The sequence below is a fragment of the Oryzias latipes genome, chromosome 18 (assembly GCF_002234675.1).
Source record: "Oryzias latipes chromosome 18, ASM223467v1".
NCBI classification, from domain to species: Eukaryota; Metazoa; Chordata; class Actinopteri; order Beloniformes; family Adrianichthyidae; genus Oryzias; species Oryzias latipes.
Window position 1 is genome coordinate 2,167,334 of NC_019876.2, and position 17,575 is coordinate 2,184,908.

The 17,575-nt window shown below is 40.3% G+C and overlaps 2 protein-coding genes across 3 annotated transcripts; one reads left to right on the forward strand and one right to left on the reverse strand.

Moving 5' to 3' along the window:
• Positions 1-2,649: 2,649 nt before the first annotated feature.
• On the reverse strand, positions 2,650-11,097 carry LOC105356322 (low affinity immunoglobulin gamma Fc region receptor II). The gene is made up of 6 exons (XM_011487203.3): positions 10,161-11,097; positions 9,549-9,812; positions 6,972-7,211; positions 5,844-5,960; positions 5,464-5,535; positions 2,650-3,402 (listed from the first exon to the last, which is right to left on the reverse strand). The coding sequence occupies exons 1-6, from the start codon at positions 10,189-10,191 to the stop codon at positions 3,329-3,331; spliced, it is 798 nt and encodes a 265-aa protein (XP_011485505.1). The 5' UTR covers positions 10,192-11,097; the 3' UTR covers positions 2,650-3,328.
• On the forward strand, positions 3,340-17,163 carry LOC110017117 (myelin-oligodendrocyte glycoprotein-like). Of its 2 annotated transcripts, none has more exons than XM_023965972.1 (4): positions 3,340-3,451; positions 16,129-16,491; positions 16,578-16,765; positions 16,844-17,163. In XM_023965972.1, the coding sequence occupies exons 2-4, from the start codon at positions 16,158-16,160 to the stop codon at positions 16,865-16,867; spliced, it is 546 nt and encodes a 181-aa protein (XP_023821740.1). In that variant the 5' UTR covers positions 3,340-3,451; positions 16,129-16,157; the 3' UTR covers positions 16,868-17,163. The 2 variants fall into 2 exon arrangements, with proteins under 2 accessions (XP_023821740.1, XP_023821739.1); XM_023965971.1 differs by lacking the exon at positions 3,340-3,451 and adding an exon at positions 14,728-14,861.
• The last annotated feature ends 412 nt before the right edge of the window (positions 17,164-17,575 follow it).

The following is a 17,575-nucleotide window of genomic DNA, read 5'->3' on the forward strand; positions in this document are numbered from 1 at the left end:
TTTTGTTTTGCGTATCCACAGCAAAACTGGGAGGAGTCACATGACTGAGCTAAGGAACTTGGTTACTGTTTATCAAGTTCCAACACAAGGAAGACACGGCGTGGCACAAGACCGAGACAAAGGTCAGTCCTATTTATAAGATTACTGACACGGTTTGTTTTTACTGTTTATAAAACCTACAACAACAAAAAATAGTTGTATTTTATAATCCAGAAAGAGAAACGAGCAGTTCTGTCCTTTTTGTCCTGCTGTTTCAGCTCCACACACACACAAGCTGTCAGTATTGTTGGTCGTTAGACTTCCTTATTTTATATTTATTAGGTTTCTTTAAGTCTCTATAGAAACGAATGCATTTTTAGAATGTAGTATTTTCTGTTGTAAAATTAAAAATGTAATTTTACAGTATTCAACTTTATAATGCTAATTATGTGACTCATATTTGATCCAATTTATTGGTTAAAATGTTTTTAATACAATTAATAAGCTATTGATTGTCTGTGTTTGGTGTGCAATGTGTAGCAATAATGACTGGTTTGTTGTGATCATGTGTTCTAATAACATAATGGTTACTGTTACTGATATTAATCTATTAATCAATCATTAATAGGCACTGGATTTAGTAACTTGAAAAGAATCTATTGGATCAGAACCGGATTAGGAAAATTATGTAAAACTGTTAAATGAATTAACTCAGAAGGGCTGGGATTATATAAATTTCATTCTTCCTCCTCCTTTTCAAGCAATAAATCAAGCTCTACATGACTTTAGTTAATGATCACTATATTTAATTAAAAATATGAGATTTAAGTGTGTTTTTCGTCTCTTTTGTCTCTTTTATTTTTTTAATCTATGCACTTTACCATTTCTGTCATGAGTTTGATAAATCTGTGTATATTCTTTATTGCTTTGGAATCATTGCTTGAAAAAAATAAATAGATCAAATATAAATAGAATTTTAGCTGTTTTATTTTCTTGTTAATTTTTTGTTATTGTAATTTTATTTTTCATTTTAATTTTATGTATGTATTGATTTGTTTATTTTTAAATAAACAAAATGATGGGGGGTAAATTCAAGATTTAAAAAAAATGTATATTTTTTTTAACAAGGGGGGATAACAACACCACTGTTTGTCCTGGGGGGTATTCCAGGAAGCATGTTTAAACTAGTCTGACTTTAACCCTGAACTCTGGCTGAAATCCGCCTGAACTTGCTTACTCTGGGTATGTCGGTTCCAAAAGACCGGATATGAGTTGGTGTAATTACGCTCCACTTGGTAACCCTGGGTTAACGCACGTGCACAGCAAGTACATAAAGACATTCTCAATGGATCGCCGATTTCTGGAGTCACCATGGAAACGCGTGGAGAAAAAAAGAGAGCGCTACACTTTAGTGAGTCTGAGATTTTAATGACGCCGTATAAAGATTATGAAACCATCAAAAAAGTAACACGGCTGCATCATCAGCAAAAAAAAGAGTTTCTGCTTGGAGAAAAAGAACAGACAAAGTAAACGCACGAGTTTCTGACCTTATTTTCATTGTGACGCATATATATACAACTTATAAAACTTAAATGAATTGATTTGATTCAATTGGTAACAAGTATTTGAGTTAAATTTATTCAACCTAATTTCTTACGTCTATAAAACTCAATAATTGTTTATACAACTTAAATGTTACATATTTATCTAACTAAATGTCGTTTTACTTCAATTCAATTACAGTAAATGTTTTTCCATCTTCATTTATTGTACTTCTTGAACTCTCATATGTCTAAGTTTGAGCCGGCAGATGTGCCAAATTTATAACAATAAAAAGAATGATACAGTGTGGATTTACAAAATATACAATGTGCACAAGTATCATGACTCTGACTGTACCTTCAGTTCTTATACCATAATAAGCAGTAGGGGTGCTATATAAACTCATCATCCTCTCCCTCCCTCTCACTCATGGTGCAGAAAGAATTAAACATTTCAGGATAAAATAACTCGGCAAAACACAGTAAAACAGCCAAACGACTAAACATATTTAGATAAAAACCCACAAAACAGTTTTAACATCAATTTTGTCAACATTTTGTTTTCCTCATGAGGGTCAGTTTTAACCCCTTCATGTCAGGATTTAATTCTAGTTATGTATAAAAATATTGTTCAGTGTTTTTTTCTGTTACAGCTGATGCTGAATTCAGTGGAATCCTGGATAAAATGGTAGCTGTTGTGAATTATTGACACACGACGTGAAAAGGGTTAAATTAAAATCAGTGAACTCAGCTTTAGCTTGGATTGTGGAACGTCAGGCCTAAACGAGTCCTTTAAATAGTAATGTTTACACCATAACAGAAGTACTTTGAGGTATTTTAGTTGATCCTGTTACCAACAGCGTTCATAGCAGGGAACTCCTTCTGACGACTGTTCAGTCAGGAATGAGGAACATCCTGCCAAACCTGCTGGTTTATGTCACTCATGGAAATATTTAACAGGTGGAAGGCAAATGGATTAATCAAATGACTGACTGAAATGCTAAAAATGTTAAACCTCATGACCTCACAGTCACTTGTACTGCTCTGTGAGATTCCCTCCCTGCTTATAAGGACAAACATCTGAAGCATGTTGGGAATAAAGGGACCACTCCTATTTTTGGATTATCTCTTGAGTAAATATGAGTTGTAGTATTTATTCTGTTGACGTCTGCCTTATATAACTTCAGATAACTCGGTCATAAAGCAACAGGACAAGATAAAACCAAACACAGCCATAACATAGTAACCTTAATAACATGTCTAAAGGTCACAGGACAAAGAAATGATGACATGGTCACAAGAAAGGATGATTGGATGACAACAATAACACAATGTGTGTGACGCTAAAAACTGTTTTTAGATTAGAATAACAAAGACAATAGAAACAATAGAAAAAATGAAGCCTAATAATAGAGATAATTTATTGACATTCATATGTAACATTTAAGTGAACAAACATGACGTAAATCAGCCTGAATGAACTCTAGATAATTCAGTTCAGTTGTCAGACAAAAGAAGACACCTGTCCAGGTAACCTGCCATCCAGGTCTGCTTGGATGAATGAAGAAGAGAAGATGGTCTAGACCAGGGCTGCTCGTTCCTGGTCCTCAAGATCTACCTGTCTTCCAGATCTCCAAGCCCTGCGAGCTGATGACTAGTTAAACCTGATCCACCTGGTCCAGGTGATCAGCAGCTAGCAGAGAGAGCTGGAAAACAGACAGGGTGGTAGATCTCCAGGACCAGGAAGGAGCAGGCCTGGATCTGGAACATCTCCTCCTTTTATTCCTGCTCATCTCTCTCCTTTGGTTTCAGCAATGGTCCAGTTGCTGGGAGCTTCCTGCCAGGTTGAGCATGGAGTAGAAGGTGGAGGTGTCTTCCACGACTGGAGGGAAAGAGTCAGGTGTCAGACAGTGATGCTGTGAGGAGGACAGGTGAGACGCCTTCAAAAACCACAGCTGAGGGGAAAACCCTCAGCTGTGGTTGTGGTTGTGGGACTCGAATAGAACACATGACCTCATGAACAGACTGCTTCTGGTTTCTACAGATGACTGAGAAATACTTTTTTGTTCTATTTATTTAAATAAAATGATTTTTCGTAAACATTTTCTGTGAAATTCTCATCAGCTTTTTTGTAAACTTTCCATGAGATGGGGAACTTTAATCCAACAAACAAATGACTGCTTTGTGCAATAGGTTGTGTTTGTGTCTGAATGTGTGTTTCTTCAGTTTTTAGTTTAGTTTTTGTCCGTCTTAAATTGTATGAATGACTGCACTGATAGGTTGACCTTGTACTCATGTTGTTCATGTGACCTGATTACAATGAGGATTAAAGCCTTATCCTAATCCCTAATTTCCACTGGTTGGACTGAAAACAGCTGGAAACCTGACAGTGGGTTGATTGTAATGTGGTTTGAGTGGCAGTTGAAGGGGCCAGATCCTGGTCATGGAACTTGGCTTATGGACGTGGAAGGTCACCTCTCTGGGAGGGAAGGAGCCTGAGTTTGTGTGGGAGGTTGAGAGGTAGCGGCTAGAAATAGTCGGGATCACCCTCAAGAAGGACTGAGTTGAGGCGGTGAGCTGGTGTGGGCTTAGGCGTGAGCCCCCATCCCAGCCGCCAAGTGTTTGGGTTCACCCCGGTGGACGAGAGGGTCATGTCCCCTAGCCTTCGGGTGGGGGACAGGACTCTGACTGTGGTTTCCGTTTGGTCTTCTTGGTGTCTTTTGTAGGGGTACTGGAAAGTGTCCCAACAGAGGGACTCCTTCGTCCTGCTGGAGGACTTCAATGCCCACATGGGCAACAACAGCAGCACCTGGTTTGGCGTGATCAGTAGGAATTACCTCCCTGATCTGAACCTGAACGGTGTTTTGTTGTTGGACTTGTGTGTTTGTCCATAAGGAACACCATGTCCAAGCACAAGGGTGTCCATCAATACTCATGGAATCAGGACACCCTGATGATCAACTTTGTAGTTGACTTGTGTCTTGGACACTCGGGTAAAAAGGGGCAAAGCAGTCCACCATCACTACCTGGGGGTGAGTTGGTTTTGGTGGTAGGGAAGGAGGACAGAAAGACCCAGATGTACTGTGAGGGTCTGCTGGGAACGTCTGGCTGAGCCCGCCGTCAGGGAAGGTCTTGTCAACTCCAGTTCACCAGGAATGGTCAACTCCCACATTCAGGAGAACTTCTGGTACCAATTCTCCATATATTGGTACTAGTTTTGTTGGTACTGTTCATTGTTTATGTATGGTTCAATTTACACAAGCGTTTTAATTGTACAAACTATCTTTCACATTTTTTTACATCAGCTGAGTGTGTTTAATATTATATACTGAATGATAAAAGTATAAATTCATAGTATTCAACCTTCTGATCTTGTTAATAAATGTGTACAAACTGTATAATAAGTTGTTTATTCTTTTTTCTGCATTTACTTCTGACTCATGAAATGAGAACTCAGTGGAACATCTGTTCAAGTTTAATGTTAGTTCAGTGATCTCAGTGACCAATCTCAGTGATTGGTTCTTCAAAATTCTCAAGTAAAAATTGATTTTTTTTTTTAATTTGATTTTCAAGGTATGTATTTGGTTTTATTTTATTTTGTTTGTGAGGAGAAAAGAACACAAGAAATAAAATAAAAAAGCTTTTTACTTAATTTGCCTGAACTGGATGACAGAATTCCTGACGGTACGGAAACTGTTCGCATGTTCCTACAGTTTGAAGAAAGTACTTCTGGTTTCCTTCAATCAGGAAATAACCTTTTTTTTTTTTAAACTGCCACAATTTCTTTTTTAACAAAGACTAATTTAACATGGGATTTTTGCTATTTGGGTTTTTTGAAAATTAATTTCAATATTTTCACGTGTTTGTTTCTGTCGTTCATGTGAAACACCAAAAAGTACAGGGATTATTTAAGGTCACACCATCACACCGTGTACTTGTTTACCTCGCATCCTTTGTGGCTTCACATCCTGTATGATCGTCACATCGATGTAGGAGACGCGTCTGTCGGCTTTCCCTGCAGAGAAACTCCTCAGCGTTACAATCAGGCCTTCAGGCACAGATCTATCTGTTTGAGTGAAGGTGGAGGTTGGAGAAGCAGCCTTTGTTTCCTGGTTGAGATCAAACTCTTTACTTTAAACGGTTGTTCTGCTCTGTGAGAACAGGAAGGAGCGCCGTGATTTCAGAGAAATATAAACATGAAAGATCTGCAGGTTTGGCTAATAAATCAAAGATTGATGTTTGATGGATCAGGCTGAGGCTCTTCCGTGTCAGGCGCTGATCTAAAACAGCAGGATGTCAAATGTCAGATGAAAATCCGCTGACCTTTGAGGTTCCTCCTGAGGCAGAGCAGCAGCAGCGCGAACAGGAGGCAGACACCCACCACAGGAAGCCCTACAGGCATGAGGGACCAGGCAGGCGTTTCTCCAGACAACAACACGCCTGAACACAAAGACCACATGTTGGCCTAAATGCAGATATAGGCACAAACGCTAGCGCTTGTTTGTGAGTCTAAAGCACAGTGAAACAGACTTCTGTGTTTGCAGAAGCGTTGTGGTAAACGGTGTAAACTTGTAAAACACTTTTCTACCTTCCATGAAGGCCCAAAGTGCTTTCAGTCCCATTCACCCACGCACACACGTTCACACACTGATGTGCTAGCAAACGCTGGCACCAGCCTTCCACCAGAGGCAAGGTGGGGTTCGGTGTCTTGCCCAAGGGCACTTTGATGTATGGAAGGCGGGAATTGAGCCTGCAGTCTTCTGATCAGGGTTCAACCACTCTACCGCTACACTGCTTCCAAAGAACGCCATCAGCGTTTTTCATCAAACAGTTTTAGAAAACGTCCATCAAATGGAATCAAGATGGATGAAAAGAAATGCTGGAAGCTCCGTTTGGTTTGTGGAAATGGACACCGGACAAAGAAGTTCTTGTGGCGTAGTCTAAATGTTCTGTATTGTTGTGCTAGTCTAAATGAGAGTTGGAAACATTAGCAACAGAAACTCAGAACATAGGCTGACATTCATCATTCCACAGTTTGTCATTACAAATATCCACTTTATGGTGGATATTTCTAGCAATCAAAGTGATCTAGAAAACTACTGTGGACTTTGTTATTTTAAAAAAAACTGTTCATCATCTGGACAATAACAAGCAGTGTGAGGTGAACTCAACGTGACATTTGGCAAATATACTACTTCAAACACTAGCTGCTGTTACCATGACAACACATCGAATGCATATCTCAGTATACTTGTATTGAAAAACAATTTAAATATAAAAAAGAAAAACAAAAAATAAGATTAAAGAACAAATAATTGATTTATTATTGATTTATTTTGTAAGTGATCATGCAGGATAATGCCCAATGAGGTGTGACACCTCATTGGGCATTATCCCATTATCCCTTACGGAATATCATCTGAGTCCACTGCATCTTCTGCCTCCTCTCACCTCTGACATTCAGCCAGCTGTCTGGAGAGAATTCTCTCCCAGAATTGCTGCATTTGTAAAAGCCCTCATCCGACTTAGAAACTCTTTCAATGGTCCAGTTTCCTGTTGAGCTGTTCCCGACGAGATGCCCGTTTTTGTAGAAGAACGAGAAACCGGGGGACTTCCTGTTCCTGCAGCAAAGAGTCACAGCTTCTCCTTCCTCCACTGGAAGAATAGGAGCCTCCAGAATTACATCCAGAGCTGCAAGAAAAGAAAAACACAAATTCAAGAATGCTCTATGGAGGAAGAACAGTCAGAGGTTCATAGTTTCAGGTTTCAGAAGTATTTGCTCAAAGATTGGGTTGGTTGAATCTCAGCAGGTCTGGTCTCTAACGAGCATAAAAAGTGACGGAAGTTCGTTAAATCAGGGTTGACCTGGGTGGCAGAGTAACGTACCAAAGGGCCTCAAAGGTATTCAGATATAAGAGACTACTGAGGAGAAAGTAGGAGAACCCTCTAAGGGGACAGTCAGGTAGCAGAGGCCTGAAGGCGCCAGGGTTTGACTTAGGAGAGGGGGGGTCTGGCTGTCCTCCTCCAGGAACATTTTTAAAATGATGGCCCTATATGCATTTTCTAGGCATTTGAGGCATTATTTCAGCTGATTAGGAAACAGTAGAGAAGGGGGCTAAAGTACTTAGCCTCTACTCCATCTCTGTTGTCAACTATGATTTACCCCAACCTGTTTTCCTGTGACTGCTGATCAACGACACAACTTACAAAACTTTGGAGGAGGAGCCTCTTAAGACCATTCTTTGTAAAGTAGGGTAGTTTTAAGGAAGTTTACTTTGTATGTTGCAAACAAAAGCTCTTTCCACATTGAGTTCAGCCACTATTGTCAGGACAACCCGTCTGATTTATTCCATCAACTGTGTAGTTTCTGAACGAGGAAGCTCAAAATGTACATAAACACGGGTTTACATGACTCTGTATTGGAAATGGTCACTGGAAGGCACGTTTATAAGCCCAGAGGGACCGTAGCATGAGTTAATGTAAAGGACGCTTGCAGCCGCGCTTGTGCATCGACCAATCACACATGTGCTGACGACGGTCTTTTGGTGAACACCAAAACCAAATGTCTGTGCCCATGAAGCGACCAAGAAAGGATTATTTATCAAAGTGAACACAAATTTGTTAATTATTCCTACATGGATTATTTCTACGAGGAACTAAATGAAACCTTTGTCATCAAAAAGCACCCGGTGACAAGCAGAAGATTTTTCCGGGTACCATCTACTTTTAAGGTGCCTGATGGACGTCCTCTGATGGTGTGAAAGCTTTATCACTACTCAGTGGACCATATAGGCCGGTCGTAATGTTTAACGCAGCTATGTTTCTTCCACTAAGCTTATCGCTCTTCCTTTTTTGGTTCTACAGGCTCAGTTCCAAACATGCAGGTAATCAGTAAAGTGAGACATTGGGGGACGGCCCTGCAATGATGGAAGGGACTTTTACAGTATCGCTCAAAGGAACAGGAAATGATCTCATCTTCCTTTGATTCTTTTGAATTGGTCAGAACAGTCTGTGTCACACTGCAGCTGCTGGATTCAGGTCCATCAAACTTTAACCAGAAAACCACCAAGAAAACCAGCTTGACGTTTGACTTTGAAGGAGTGAAAGTGCTTCCCATCTCCATTCAGCTTTATTTTGAAAAGCTGCAGTCCTTGGTACTGCTTAAACATGTTGATTCATGGGAAAGAGAGCTAACTAGTGACTGATTAAGCGCTCAACTCAGTGTCATGGTCAGGTCGTCGACTTTTACTGCAAAGCCCGTCCATCTTCAGAGCCCACTCCATCTCTGTCAGGGGGGAGGCGGGGTCTACCCTGAACAGGGAAATTCAGATGTAATGATGAACCCATGAACAGGATTTTGGACTAAAAAGAAACTGGAGAAAATCCACAAACTCCACACAGAAATGTCCCAGCTGGATTTGAACCTGGACCTATTGTGAGATGGGGGGGCTAACCACTGGAACACGGTGCAAATCAAAAGTAAAACTATTCTGGACAAAAACAGAACATTTTTAAAACTGAATTTAAATCCTTTTAAATGAATTAATTCTAAATCCTAAAATGTTTTTGAGCCACTACATCTTTAGGAAAGTGTAAAATTAGACAGTGCTGCTTCTTCAAACAGTTTCAATATTTTTATCGATAAACTGTAATAGAACAGATTCAATAAAGTTCTTTCATGTACATTTATTACTTGTGTGGTTTTTTGTCTTTGAAGTCTTTTCTGCTCCTTTCAACGCCGTTTTTCAATGGTGGCGTTGAACCTTCAGCAGCAGAAACCGTCTCAGTTTAACTCTGACTGTTAAAGACGACCCGCCGCTTCCATGACCCAGAAATCCCCAAACTAAACCTGCAGCAGCACAACGGACCGAACGTTGAGGGCGGAGCTTCTGTCGGGTCGATTGGATAACTGAATCCAGAATCGGGAACGGCTGACTTTGAAACCTTTGAGGGAGCTGTGACCCGTCAGAAACCGTCTTTACCTGAAGACAGGATCAGTTTTTCCACGGTTGACGTGTTGGAACCCACCTGTCACAGTGATGTTGACCTCCCTGCTGCACTGTCCTTCTGCAGACTCACACCAGTAGACTCCACTGTCCATGTAGTACAGCGTGCTGATGAAGCAGACGGATTCATTTCTGCTCGAGGGGGAGGGACAGTCTTCGGTTAGGTTTACCAGGTCGGTCTTTCTCCTGATTCTCCACCCAGATGGGTCTCCATGAAGCTCACAGCTCAGAGTGACAGACTCGTACTGGAAGAACTGGCTCCTGCTGGGAAGGACCCTCAGAGAAGCTGGAAGACAGACGACCGGTGTGTCTGATTTCCTGTAGTTTTTAAATAACACAAGTCCACCACCTCTTCCACCTTCAAATCCAGCTTGTTTTCCACAAAAAAGACCAACTTCTTCTGAGTGAGACGAAAACAACAAGCTGCAGGGAACGACAGGACTGTAGATAAGGTCAAACTTTGTGTCATGTCTCTGATCAAAGATCTACAAATCTCTATTGTGGGCTGAAACTGTGACAACACTCAACAAAACTGCTGGGGTGACGCATGTTTGTAGAGAATATTTGAAACATTTTACAGAACAAAGCAGAGAACAACGAGGAGCAAAGATGATGACAGAGAAAGTTCACTTACTCAAAACAGAGCACAGTGCTGCTATCTCCATGGTGAACTGGGGCTTTGGCAGGCTGCTGGGGGGTCATCCTCTCCTCTGACGAAAAGAAGACCACAAACTTCCTGCTTACACAAACTTTAGACAGAAATCACTTGTTTTTTTCTCACCCTTCAACATCCACCATTGGCTGGCGACTTGCTGATGTGTGTTTTTTTTCTCTTTCGTATCTGTAACCCCACAGACAAACGGAGGGGGGTTGACGGCGTCCTAAACGTTACAGGTTATTAACAAGCAGCTTTTTATACTGTTGACATATACACAGACAAAAAAATAGATAGATATACAATTTTTTCCAGTTTTTTAACTATTTTATCAACCAAAAACTGTGCTTTCAATGCCTGCTCACTCTTTAGTGAGGGTTGTTCACACAAGCCTGTTTTTTTTTCCAGGAAAACTTTCTAAAAGATCATTATATGCTGATGATGTGATGATTTATTGATCTGCATCCAAGCTCCATAAAAAGAGGTCGAACTTCCATAACGTGTGTTTTTTTCCACCTAACACCTGCAAAAATGAGGTCACTGAATCTGATTTGAATCTCATTTACAGTGGGACAAATAAAATACAGTCAGACATCAGGCCTGAAACTTTCCACACGGATTCATCTCTACTATGAGAAATGAAATCCAGAAATTCACAGTCTGATTTTTAAATAATTCATTTACAAATTGTGATGAATAATAAATATTTGGTCAATAACAAGAGTTCAGGACCTTGAAATGCTTCCTGTAGCCCCTCCTTTGCTGCTCGATGTGTTTGGGACACTGAACCCTAAATTGCTGCGGGTTGTTATAGTTTGGCAGCAGTTTCTGGCAGCAGAGCCAGTGTGGGTACCGGATGTTCTCGGGTTGCCGTATGTTCTCGGGGTCCTTCGGGGTCCTTCGACCAATGATGACGTCACACTATTTGATTGGCTGTAAGTTGCCACGACCAATGAGTTAACGTCGCTAAGTTTTTTTAAAAAAAACTTTATTGACAATTGTGGTATCATACATTAACAATGACATTAACGTTAACAACGAACAATAACAATGTAATCAATATTGCCTCGAAGATCAGTCACCATTGCCAAACATAACATATTAACATAGAAAATAAAGAATAGAAGGGAAAAAAAGAAACAATGAACATAACACACAAATAAATAAAAACATAAGTAAAATAAAATAAAGGAACATAGAAAAAATCGAAATAGTCTAATACTAGTTAAGTTAGGGGTACTTGTGAAGTTTGTATTTCTGAACAAAACTAAGCAATTTCAAGCCATTCTTCTTTTTCATATAATGAAGTGATTGAAAGTAAAAACAGAGCTCTTTATTAAATGTTATAAAAAGTGGTTTGGTCTTCAAAACTTGACCTCACCAAGATGGCGGTGCTCTCCTCGTAATGTCTCCTCTAGTGATATAACTCATTGGAAGGACCCCGAAGGACCCGAGAACATCCGGCAACCCGAGAACATCCGGTACCCACACCGCCGTGTGAGTGTGAATGTATGAATGGGACTGTGACTGTAAAACACTTTGGGCCTTTGAAGAAGATAGTAAAACACTTTACGCCATTGTCATGCTGGATCCAGCTGGATTTCATCTTCACTCTTCTCACTAATGGAATGTTTTCTACCAGAATTTGACCAAACTTGGACGTCTATTCTTCACTTTACGCAGAAAAAGAGCCCCAAATCATGATGTTTCCACCCCCATGTTTCACAGTGGCTATGGTGGTCTTTGGGTGGAACTCAGCATTCTTTCTCCTCCAAACAACACAAGTTTAGTTTTTATCAGGAAGTTCTATTTTGGTTTCAGCTTACCATGTGACATTGTCCCAATCCTCTTCTGCATCATCCAGGTGTTCTCTAGTAAAGTTCAGACATGTAGTGAGGAACATGTATTTGCCAATACTATTCAGAAATCCATTGATGATAAATCAAAACCTAAATAAGGTAGAAATAAACTTTATTTAGAAACGTATCATTCTGAAAGGAAAAGAAAAGAAAAGTTTTAAACTTTGACATCTGAAGTCACTTCCTGTTTCTGGGTGTGAATGGATATTTATGAAGCTATGCTCTAGTTTGAACTTTTGTGGAGGGAACTAGTGATGAATCACACGACTGGTGCACCCTGTGAACCCTGTAGGCATGTCGGTGTGTGTGTCACTTTAAGACAAAGTCATGTGACTGAGACAGAAGGTGTGTCATGTGAATGTGCTGCTCACGCTGTGTTCATGACATCATAAGAAGTCTGTGTTGCTATTATACGTTGTTTATGACATTCAGAGGAGCAAACTGAATTGATATACCGTTGTTTGTCCTCACGGGTCCAACTTCTGACTTCATGGATTATTCCAATAGGAAGAAGTTTCCCCCAGTCTGGAATTATTTAAAGTTTTTTTTTCATTTGGATCATTGTTTACTTTTAGTCTTTGAATGAAATGTGTGTCTATTGTTTTCTCTGAGCTGTTTTCAGATAAATGAACTTTATATTTTATAGTAGATGATTCCTCCATGGAGCCGTCTCTCATCAATTAGAGAACTCCATCAACGCTGAGGCTTCACAGAGAACCACACATTTGAGCATTTCACATTTTCTAACATATTTTACCACCACAAGAGGCTTTATGTGACTGAAATATTAGAAATGTCAGTTCTTTAACAAGCTTTAGACCAGCTTGACACTACATAAAAATATTTGTTCCTCAACACAAACGCAGGAATGAAGCCATTCGATTTGAGCAATTTTACAAAAAACAACTTAAGGCGTCCACCAAAAATAAACTCCCGATTGCACGTGTGTTCATGTGAGAGGATGTATGTCAGGCAGGCTGTGCTGCTGCTCTGTCACAATGTTTCTGTGGTTGAAAACAAGCAAAACTGGAAGGTTTTCCTGAAACAGACAATAGCAAAGTTTGGACCAAAAACAACACGTTCTTTCCTTGTTTTGAAATCTTAAATAATTAATAAACGGATATGAACTAAACTAAAAGGGAAAGGACAACTAAGACCATGGAAAGTCCGTAAACTTTACCTTCAAACGTTTTCTTACAAGGAAAAGTATCGACGAGACAAAAACATAAATCAGATTAGATATTATAAAAAATCCCCTGAAAGAACAATCCTTCCTTTAGTTTAAACTGATACTGAACCTGCAGCTGCTGAAATCAGAGATAACAGAGAAAAGGAAGTCTGACTGAACGGAAACTTCAGTGATTTACTGGAGTTTCTTTTCCTTTTCAGCCTGAAACACATTCTTATCTTCCTGCTGAACTCCAGATCTGTCCTTAACAAGAATTTTATCCTGAAATACTATTTTACTCTTTAAGCCTCCTTTTGTTGGTGGAAACGTGGATTAAATCATGTGTTCACGGCGCTTTGGCTGAGCTCCTCCCCCTGGCTGTTGGTTCTTTGCCCCCCCCCCCCCCCCCCCCCCCCGTGGTCGAGGTGGGAGTCTGGCATCAAATCAAGTTTGAAATGTCTCCTACTTATTTATCCTATATTTATTTTTATTTTGTATTTCATTTTTGTATTTTTATGATGTTTTAAATTTTATTCTTAATTTGCCTACTTTTCAACTTTCTTCTGTCTTTTCTTTTCTTGTGAAGCTCTTTGTTACCCTGAAGCTGTTGTAAAGTGCTTTATCAATAAAGCTTTATCCATTCAAAGGAGGCATGAATCCAACAGACAGAAAAATCTAAATGATGAAATGTTTTCTCTGATGCTGTCAGCAAATGTGGTTTCCTCCAACATCTGGGTGGATCAACAGTCAGAACCTTTTCTAGAACAGCAGATGAATCCCAGCTGTTCAAATCCTCACTTTATCAATAGAAATGATCGATCCTGATCACTGCAGCAACCACAGCTTTTTACAGCCAAACATTCCAGTTTATTTGATTTGAGGGGGGGGGGGGGGTGTTCAGCAGCCCCCTGTTGTACCCCATGTAGCTCCGCCCCTGAGGTCAGGGGTCTTCAACCTGAGACTCCTTGGTTCCTCCGTTCTGACTCTTCGGTGTTCTAGAAAAATGCAAACAATTAGAATTTTGGTTCAATAGTTTCAGGTAATGAAGGACAGAAGGACATTTCCATGAATAGATTTTTCTAAAAGGATTCTACTCCAATGTCAAGTTTCTATTCAATAGTAGAAGCAGAGAAATGATGAATAAAGTCAGAAAAATAGATTTGACTTGTTTTCATGTTTCATTGCAGTCAGTCTGCAGCAGCAGGAGGAGCAGATTGTACAGTGTGTTTTATTTTGAAAGGACCTTGGATTAGCTGCTTTCAAAAGTAAAGGAAGTTAAAATCATAGTTCATAGATAAATATAACATTGTTATGATAAAAGTAGTCTAAATATTTAAATGTTGCTTGTTCTATCATCATGGCGGAAGTTCAGCGCTTCTCCTTTCATATGTTGTCTTCGATAAGCCGATGTTTATTTATTTCACTGCATTGTTTCCTGGGCAAGTTTCCACTGCGCTACGTAGGAGGCGTGGCTACCATGACGCACGACGAATGACACGTCACACTGCCACCAGCGTGGTTTAATAGGAGAAACCATGTCTCCCAGTCTCAGTCAAGGTTCAGTTATGATCGCAGCAGCGTTCTCGTCTGTTTCTGCTTCTCCTGTGTGGATTTCTGCATGTGTGTGGTTCTGGTTCTGTTCACATGTTGAAGGTAAGTTCATGAATGTTCTGTTCTTTAGTTCAACTCTGGAGAAAAGTTTCTGTTTGATGTTTAGAAACTTCAACCTTTTATGGTGGCGGTTCTTTCTAAAGACTATTCAATGAACTAACGTCTGAATTTGGAGAAAGTTTGTTTCAATGGATTCAGACTCAAAATGAGGATAAAGTTTAAATGTAGGATATTTATGATCAGCCAATTTCCGTCAACGTGGAACTACAGTGACTAGAGAGTCTCTGATAAACACGTGGACTTTAAAGTTTCAATTATTGGTTCACAATGACATTTAAGACTAAAAACTTTCAGCTGGAGATATTTTCTTTATCCAGCTTTTTGTTTTAAATAAAAATGTGTCCTATTGATGTTAATTGTTGAATAGTTTTCATTCATTCAGACAGAGTAACGTCCAGACATGTTTATGTCTGTGTTTTGACCTACATATGACTCAACCTCTGACTAGTCTCTGACTCATGATCACATGATCTTATAGTTTGATTTTTAATTCATTAATAATGTAATAAATTACTAAACAGATACATCAAACCCATATAAAGTAATTTGTTGATTAGAAAATGAAGAAAACTTGACAAAGATGTTAATAGGAGATGATGTCAGCTTTTGACTGTTATTTCTCATAATCATAAATAGAGGGACATAGATCAAGTACAGATTATTTACCATGAAACACCCCAGAAAATAGTCTTGCATCATTTCAATAAACATATGAATCACACATTATGTAACACAGATGTAACTCTCTGTTACATGTCTCTCAATAAGGACATATTAATATGAATAACCAACTCTGTTTAAATAATGTGGCTTCCAAAAACATTTATTATGTTTTGTCAAAGATAATTTGCTTGAATACATCCATGTTTTTATTTACTTATCTCTGTATTCACAACAATGAGTTCTTTATAATTTTCTGTTGAATAAAATAGATTTGCATCATCCGCAAATAACGTAAGTTTGTACCGTTAAGAAACATTAAATATTTAATTAAAGTAAATACTGAATAGCATCGGGCCCAGAATTGATCTCTGTTGGACACCACAACTGATCTCCTTGGAATAACATGTAGAGTCCTCAATTTAAACAATTATTTTGTTTCTTTTTACTTATGTCATCACAAACAGTCAACTTTTTGCAACAGGAGATACTTTTTGAAATTCCTGTCTAACTGTGACTGAGAAGACATTTTGACTTGGAAATAAGGATGAAACCTTAAAAAGTTTATTCCGATCTTCTTTGTTTCCAGGTGAGCTTGTTCGTTTAGTCAACCCAATCATGGCTGTTCCTGGTGATGATGTCATCCTGCCGTGCTACCTGGACTCTCAGGTGGACCTCCAGGATCAAATCGTAGAGTGGACCAAACTGGAGGTGAAGCCTGATCCGGCGGATCCACAGGGCCGTGTCCCTTTTGTGTATTTTTACCGGAACAGGAAGACCATGACCACAGTTATGATAGAGTCGTTGATCCCGAGAGTGTCTCTGAACCAAGACGGACTAAAACGAGGAGACGTGACGTTAAAGATCAGGAACGTGTCGCTCCAGGATGAGGGGAAGTACAGCTGCTTCATTCCTGGGAAGAACTTCAGGGAGACGGTTCAGCTGGTTGTTGGTGAGTTTGCTCTGCAGGTTCTCCCTCACATGAAGAACATTTGTCCTGAACAGCAGGCAGGAAATGATGTCATCTCTTTGTTTCAGAGCCAAACGGAGTCAGAGCTCCAACCATGGAAACATCCCAGGTTGACATCATCTCCACTCCAGATCCAGGAGAAGACCAGATCTGGATCAGTCGCTCCAGACCAGGTCTCTGGATCCTTCTTGGACTTTTTCCCTCAGTGATCCTCTCTGGTGTTTGTGTTTGTGTCTGTCAGAGGAAACAACCAGAAGTGAGTCCTGAATTCTCTGATCTCTCATCTTTCTGCAGGAATCTTCAGTTTCTAACATCCTTTCTTTTCTTCATGTAGGGTCAGAAACCTCCTCTGGTCTGAAGACATCCCATCTCTCCAAAGCTGCTTTGATCGTCTTCAAGGATTGAAGAGACTTTCTGAAGCTGCAGCCACATGGAGACGCTACACGCCCGTCACTGCTGTGTTACCGTGGATGGAAACTGGTCCATGAAGACGTGAGGATCCTCTGGTTCTGACCAGTTTCTGCCTGATGGTTGGAACTCCTTCATTTATCTGGAGAACCTTCTGGGATGAGGGTCAGCACCGCTAAATCTGAGGCCATGGTCCTCGACCGGAGAAAGGTAGTTTGCCATCTCTCGGTGGGTGGAGTGTCCCTGCCCCAGGTGGAGGAGTTGAAATACCTTGGGGTCTTGTTCACGAGTGAGGGAAGATCGGAGCGTGAGATTGACAGGCGGATCGGAGCGGCGTCCGTAGTTATGCGGTCGCTCTATCGGTCCGTCGTGGTGAAGAGAGAGCTGAGCCGAAAAGCAAAGCTCTCAATTTACCGGTCGATCTACGTTCCAGTACTCACCTATGGTCATGAGCTATGGGTCATGACCGAAAGAACGAGGTCCCGAATACAAGCGGCTGAAATGAGCTTCCTCCGTAGGGTGGGTGGGCGCTCCCTTAGAGATGGGGTGAAAAGCTCGGTCACCCGCGGAGAGCTCGGAGTAGAACCGCTTCTCCTCCACATCGAAAGGAGCCAGTTGAGGTGGCTCGGGCATCTAGTCCGGATGCCCCCTTGACGCC

Excerpts from the sequence above, each read along its gene's own strand:
- LOC110017117 (XM_023965971.1), top strand. The coding sequence starts at position 14,744 with ATGTCTCCCAGTCTCAGTCAAGGTTCAGTTATGATCGCAGCAGCGTTC. Across the intron at positions 14,862-16,128 it reads GTTCTGTTCACATGTTGAAG|GTGAGCTTGTTCGTTTAGTC; the intron begins GTAAGTTCATGA and ends CTTTGTTTCCAG. Across the intron at positions 16,492-16,577 it reads GACGGTTCAGCTGGTTGTTG|AGCCAAACGGAGTCAGAGCT; the intron begins GTGAGTTTGCTC and ends TCTTTGTTTCAG.
- LOC105356322 (XM_011487203.3), bottom strand. The coding sequence starts at position 10,191 with ATGGAGATAGCAGCACTGTGCTCTGTTTTGA. Across the intron at positions 7,212-9,548 it reads GGTCAACATCACTGTGACAG|CTCTGGATGTAATTCTGGAG; the intron begins GTGGGTTCCAAC and ends CTTTTCTTGCAG. Across the intron at positions 5,961-6,971 it reads CAGCTGGCTGAATGTCAGAG|GCGTGTTGTTGTCTGGAGAA; the intron begins GTGAGAGGAGGC and ends CTTTGTGTTCAG.